This window comes from Trachymyrmex cornetzi, unplaced genomic scaffold (assembly GCF_001594075.2).
Source record: "Trachymyrmex cornetzi isolate Tcor2-1 unplaced genomic scaffold, Tcor1.1 scaffold147, whole genome shotgun sequence".
In the NCBI taxonomy this organism is placed as follows: Eukaryota; Metazoa; Arthropoda; class Insecta; order Hymenoptera; family Formicidae; genus Trachymyrmex; species Trachymyrmex cornetzi.
The window spans coordinates 2,330,960-2,338,443 of NW_017296059.1; the positions used below are offsets into that span (position 1 = coordinate 2,330,960).

General features: G+C 32.5%; 1 protein-coding gene across 1 annotated transcript; it reads right to left on the reverse strand.

The window, feature by feature from the left end:
* Positions 1-737: 737 nt before the first annotated feature.
* On the reverse strand, positions 738-5,038 carry LOC108757573 (4-coumarate--CoA ligase-like). Its single transcript, XM_018502034.1, has 8 exons — positions 4,955-5,038; positions 4,559-4,687; positions 4,232-4,439; positions 3,116-3,596; positions 2,353-2,516; positions 1,922-2,143; positions 1,405-1,634; positions 738-899 (listed from the first exon to the last, which is right to left on the reverse strand). Exons 1-8 carry the CDS (start codon positions 4,997-4,999, stop codon positions 738-740), a joined length of 1,641 nt encoding a protein of 546 aa, XP_018357536.1. The 5' UTR covers positions 5,000-5,038.
* Positions 5,039-7,484: the final 2,446 nt, after the last annotated feature.

The window sequence follows — 7,484 nt, forward strand, 5'->3', positions numbered from 1 at the left end:
TAATTAGTATACAAATGACCTTTCATCCTTCAACGTAATCATTCCTAGAGACAATACACTTCTGACAATGTTCATATAATTTCCGGAAACAAAATTTTCCTGAAAAAAAATTTCCTGCGAAAAGCCATCATTGATGTAGATTACTTTGAAAGACAATAAGATTATTTGTATATTAATTAAGTGATGTTTATTTTCACATAACATTCACCAAATTTTTTGCCATACTACGTACAATACCTATATATGCACCAATAATAGTAATCGATTTATGTAGATATATCCTTATAGGAAATTGTTTATTTCTATTGAAATCGTTTATCTGATATCGCTTTATTAATTGGTTTATTATAAATCTGCATATAGCGATACATATCCTAATGTATCATGACACTATCATAATATCATATTTTATCGATAATCACCTAACAAATATAAATGAGCCACGAGTATGCGATAAAACGATACTCTGCTCTATAAATTTGATAAAGGGTAATTCTATATATCACTGGCTATATATCAAATTAATTTAATAAAAGTATAACATGAAGAGATTTGTGAAGAGATTTTTTTACGTCATTTTGTAATACATTATATAATATTGTGTTACATATTATAAGAAATTATTACAGAAACACTAGACATTTTTAAAGCATTGAAATTGATTTAAAAACAATAACTACCATAATACATATATATTCTAAATTTAACAACAACATGACAATAATTACAATATCATTTTAATTCGTCGAGTAATTCTTCGCGATTTGTTTGAGTTCCTTCTTAGCGATTTTCCCCGTGGCCGTACGAGGAAGCCTCTGCATGAATTTAACTCCCGCATGCAACCTGCAGTACCACGGCATGTTCTGCTCAACCAAGTTGGTTATGTCGAGCTCCGTCGCCTGAAATTTACGTGAGGAATTGTAATGTAACGTATGTAGGGCAAGACGGTGAAACTTAGGGTCTGCAGTAAATTACGCTGCGCGTACAAAAGCAAGTCAATTCATTTTTTTAGTAGAATGTAAATAAACATGAAAAAATTGTATAGCATAATTTTATATTAATTTCTTAGAAAACAAAAACAGATCAATATGTGAATTACTTTGGATATTATATAAAATGTTCAGTAACTTTACAGAGAATTTAAAACGAAAGATACACTTTTTAAAAAATATGATGTTAAATTTATTACTCTGCTCATAAAATGTGGTATTTAATATTATTTCACTAATAGTTCAATGTAGAAAAATTTAGGCGGATGGAAATAGTTTTTAATATTAGTTGGAAAAAAGGTATTGTTTTTAGCAGTCCAAAAATTATACATGATAAACAAATTAAGAATAAATAAGATAGAAATAATTGACAAATGTTTAAATAGGCATTGCGAATGTTTGTTAGAGTGATTACCTCTTTCCCGGGTACTTTCGCGATAAAAGCCATGGCATGTTCCTCCTCGACATCATGTGGCACCGCCATTACGGCGACTTCGAGGACTGCGGGATGTTGCTGAATCAAAACTTCGATTTCTGCGGGCGATATCTTGATAGCTCTGTAGTTTATGAATTCCGATATTCTGTCGACGAGGAAGATTTCGCCATCGTCATCATAGTATCCAAGATCGCCAGTATGCAACCATCCTAAAATGCGCCATATTGATCATATTGAGGTTTCATAATTCTTTATAACATGAGAATTACCATAAATTCTAATATTAAAATCAATTATTAAAACAATGTTTATAAAATTGTATTAATAATTGAAATAATGGCATCATTAATAATTATAACATTCATTTCTACAGTCTTAAAAAATATGCTACAAAGTATTTGTCAGTTGTTACAAATCTTTTTATTATATTCTATTAATTGAAATCTTTATGTCTGCTCTAAACAACGGCAAATGTCGAAACATTTCATATATTTACCGTCCGAATCGATAGCGTTCTTTGTGGCCTCAGGGTTGTTGTAGTATCCATTCATCATGTACGACGATTTGGCCCATATTTCTCCGGTTTTATTGACCCCCAAGACCTTTCCCGTGTCAGGATCGACTACTTTCAACCGTCCTGTTTCGCACACAAATCCGCAACTACCTGGTTTACTGTGTTTCGTTTGACGGGCACATAATCCACCGTAATCTGTCATTCCTATATAATACGGGCAGTTTAAAAATCGGTTTTCTTCACATCGCATTTCAATTATGTATGTATTTTAAATTGAAACATTAGCTAGCATTATATAACTAATATAGTTAATCTTATACAACATTAATATAATTAACTTGTATAACTAATTATTATCAATGGGATAACAAGACTGCAATCACGATTTTATCATTTCAATAAATTGGACCTACCGTAGCTCAATATGACATTGGTATGCGGCAAAAGTTTCATCAGACTCTGCTGCAGCTCTCCCCGGAAACGCGCGCCGCCAAACAAAAGGATTTTCAATGTTGGTAGTCGGTACTTGCTTAATATGCCGAACTTTACCAGTCGAATAGGGAAGCAGGAATCGCATCTAAACCAGGATACCTGAATGCAAAACGACGCCGTTAAACTCGAACACTCCCGCGGTATTACCTGCGCGAAGCAATAAATCACGCGGTACAACTATCACGCCCGTTTGTAGATGCGCCTCAATTCAAGCCCGTGTTATCCTTTAGCAAATTCGCTGCGCGACATAAATTAACATAAATTAACGCAAACGCGCGAGCGTAATATTGTATAAAATACTTCCGTTGCAGAATTCCGAAATGAAAATAATAACGTGGATGCTACGTGATGAAAAATGCATGGTAAATCAGGTGATATCGCCAAATATTAAATTTTATCTCCATCGCATAAACTCGTAATTAATTTCTATATCGAGCTGCGCACGTCATTAAAAATGAATGCTCTATAAAGAGTTTTAAATAACCGGTGCCATGCTATTGAACTATCGTTCTCTAAAAATACGCATAAAATTGTTGCTATCACGAATGTATATCTGACGATTATTTATTAATTTATTATTATTATTGGTGCGTGTTAGAGAGACGATATTCCGATTTGTTATTAATATAACTAATTAAGCGATATATGTATGTCTGCTAATCTATCTTGCCACTCGCCTTATATTTTTCGATGAAACGACATATCTTCTCAATTTTATCGCAATCTGGGATTATGACCCTTTTTGAGCAATCAAGAATAGCCTTGATAATGATGAATAGACCACAGTACCACCGCATGGAAGGCGTCCACATAGACACGTGTCCTTGGAGGTCGTGAATCTTGACACAAGCCATGTAATTGATCATGGACGCGTGGCTGATCTCGGTAGCTTTCGGAAGACCGCTGGTACCGGACGAGCAAACGATTGTGGCGACATGATCAGGGCTGGACAATTCTACACACTCGAATTCGTTGATCCCCGTGTCGTCCTGAGAATGTAAAATGCTCGTCAGAGACGCGTCTTCAAATCCTGCCAGTTCACCGAACACCACCAGCTTGGTGTTTAAATTGTTTTCCTTGATAACTTGCTCTAGACATTTTGCCGACTCGGCGTTCACGAACACTATTTTTGGCCTCGTCAACATGAGGAAGTAACGTGCGGTCGCTGAAACGAAGGAAATATTCGCAAATATTTCCCGTATATGAAAAACTCAACGACGGTGCTTATCTTCTCTCTAAATCTGAATTAGTGGATAATCACTGATATCAGTGCCAAGTATGCCACTGGTAATCAGTGAATTAAATGTGAGATTCCTAATCTAGCTCATCTTTATTATATGACCTAACCTTGTTTTAGTGCTTAAATTCAATGATATTGGAAGATTGAAATCAACTTGCAAATATCAGTATTTTAATTATATAATGCTCAAACATTCTTCCTTTTTTAGTTGAACTTCACTGATTATCAGTGCCAAATATGCCACTGCATGGGTAATTAGTGACTATTCACTGATTTAGATTTAGAGAGTTGATTGTTATAATTATATATTTACGCGAAGTAATTGCAACGACGTTTCGGATTCGCAACAAAGACAAAAGCCGAAAAACGCTACTACTTTGCGACAAATACTTTTTCCATTATGCTTTTTTTTATTGATTAAAAAAGTTGCAAAAAAAATAGAAAACAGAATGCGACACAGCTCTCAGTGAACGGAAATCCGATTTCGTTCGGTGGTTTAATGCTCGACGCGAAAAAAAAAACGAGAACAAGCTGGAGAAGCGGGAGGATAAGTAACGTACTTGGGGAAAGTTCGTTGTCCCAGGGATTGCTAATGGCGTCGATGTAGAGTGCCGCTAGCAATGGTACGTATGACTCCAAGTGATTGTGAGTGCAAATGCCGATTATGTCGCCCGGCTGAACAGCTTGCTCTCTTAGCCACAGCGCGCACTTCACACTTTTCTCCGTCATTTCTGCAAAAGTGGTCTCCGTGCCAGTAACCGCCTCCACCTACGGGATTATACGATCGAACGAGCGAGAATTAAATGGCGAATCATGGTGACATTTATGTTAAAATCGATTCGATGATGTCTCTATCGACATCCTCGAAGTCGACTGTGTCTACTTACTTGAGCGACGAACTCCGGTCTACTTCGCATCTTCTCCAATACCAACGCACCGACGTTTGTGCATTCCCTGTAAATCGGTACCTCCTTACCGATCAAAATATCGTTCTCTATCCTGAACACCATACTCTTCTGAAAATTGTGTGACGAATGCATAAGTCGACTAGTAGAAATTGATAATTTAAGCACCGCAGATAATAAATTGCAAATATAAATGAATGTAGATATGCTAAACTTGATTCGCTTCTGTGTTATTTTAATGGCAATAATAGGCTTCGATAAATATGCTTTAATTAATGTCTAAAAAATTTCTAAATGCATCTTAAATTTAAATTTAATACGAACAAATACCAAATCACTTAAAAGCAAGTAACATTTATTACAACTGTATGTATGTACCTCGTCAAATATATCCTTATTTTCATTAGTTCCAAGGTTTACCATCGTTGAAATTTATTTAATACACGTGACAAATCAATAACGTAAAGCTTGAGGTAAATCCGATTAAGCCATTTATTTTCACTTTGATCGTTTCGATATCCAGCGAGCTACTGAGATGATTGCAATGATTCATTCAATTATGAGTTACGATAACATATCAATGAGACGTGTAAAACGTATAATCAGAAAATCCAATTCCTACATGTAGATAGAAAGAGATAAATGGCCCCGCGAAAGATGAATTTTACACCTGTCATGAGTTTTATATCTATGGGGTCACCTGTTTATGTACTGTTAATATTATTAAGTAATATAAAAAAGTTCAGGCTCTAAATATAAATTATACGTATATAAAAATATCAACGATTTTACCATCCATTGGATAATTCGTCACAATAGTTTTAATTATTTGACTATTCATTTCACCCCAATTTTCCGATGGTTTTTATTACTAAAATTTAAATACAATTTCTCGTATACAACGGTAATCTTATGAGATATTATTTTATTTTATATACTGAATTTTATTTTATATATATATATAGATTTATTTTATATATAGATTCATTTTATATACTGAAGATAACCTAAAATACGAAATTGTTTATTTATATTCTTATTATGTTATTTGATAAAAAATTTATATAGGTGTACAAACATATTGATAAATATTCAATGTCAGTATTTGAAATTTTTATAAGCTTATAATTGATATTATTAAGGTGAAAAACTGCAGACGAATTCTTCGTTTGTATTGCGAAACAACGCGGTCGTGATGGCCACTAGGAAAAGACAAATATTTGTATGCAAACTCAAATACGCAAGTGTCATCTTCAAATGTTTACTCTCTTTATACTGAATTTGGATCTTTTAATAAGTTAGATTTAATGTAACTAGTTTTATTTTTTCTAAAATTCCTAGAAAAAATTCTGTATTAAAAAAAATATCTTTATAATAAAACACAAATAAACAATATAAGATAAAAATTCATTAAAGGATTGTTATTAATTTGCGAACTTAAAACTTACGAATTTAAATTTCGTTATATATATATTTGTTTTACTTTATAATACAAATATTTTTTAAAACATTTCAAGAATATATTTATCTCTTAAATATATAATTTCTCATTTAATTGTAAAATTATTACAAAAATTAAAATTTATGTTTAATTAATCGAAATGTTGATAAGAATTAGATCAATATATTACAAGGCAAAAATGAGAGAGAGAGAGAGAGAGAGAGAGAGAGAGAGAGAGAGAGAGAGAGAGAGAGAGATCAGCTTTAAAATATATTTAATATAGCTTTAAATAATTACGTATCGTCCACTTCTGTTTTCTTCCACTCATTAGTTTAGCGTAGTTTATTATTGCATTGAACGACATTGGAGGACTAATTGGATGGCGCTAGTTGTCAGTTCCACTAAGTTCTAACCAATTTATGAATGCGGCAGCGTGACACGAGAGTGCACTATTCGGTCACCGACTCAAGGTGGTGAGAATGTTCCTGTTTCTCGAACTTTCCTTTGGTATCGACGATCTCTCGTTCTCACTTGATCTTATCATTATCCTTATGCTGGTTCTCGTCCATTTATCCATGGCATTATTGTTAATCTTTAACTATTCCCACAATTTCGAGACAGTTGTTGAAAATATTTTTCCATATATATTTAAAGATATCAGGAGACACGGTAGTATCTCGACGCTAATTATTATATACATCCCGTTCAGAACATAATAAAATTACAATTTATGCCAATCATGCGATAGAGATATGAATTTTGTTATCTTAATATGAATATGTTTATCAAACGAAAGATCAGCTCTTATCACTTGATTGTATTAGCTAGATTTTTATTTAGTAAACAAACAACTAAATAAAATAGTTGATGGCTACAATTTTTGTTTGATACGAATATTGCGAATCACTCCGCTCGATCATAAAAGTAATCAAAATTTTGCAATAGTTGGTCTCAGCAGAGTTGCTACAAAACTGGAAATTAGGAAAATTAGAGAATTGTTAAGAATATTAAATACGGGAAGTCAGGGAAATCAGGAAAAGTCGGGCAATTTTGCAAAATTTTCTGGAAAATAAAAATCCTTAGCTTTAAAGAAATTATATATACATATATGTATATACATATACTAATACGACATTATACAATAATAATGATATTTTGCAAATAATTTCTCTATGTCGTAAAATTAATCAAAATTTTGTAATATTTTTAATATTATAAAATATTGAGTTGATTGCAATCTTTTAAATGATTTAAACAGGAAATTATTAAAATTCATCATTGTAATTGTGTTCGATATAATTTTTATTACCTATGATGAATAGTATTTTTAATAAAATATTATATTGCATATTCACTAACAGTCATTTAATTATTCAAATCCATTCTCCGTACTGTTTCATTTAGATATCGGAAAGTGTTTCAGAGATAAACTATTTATACATATTTTAACGCAAAACGGTATTTACA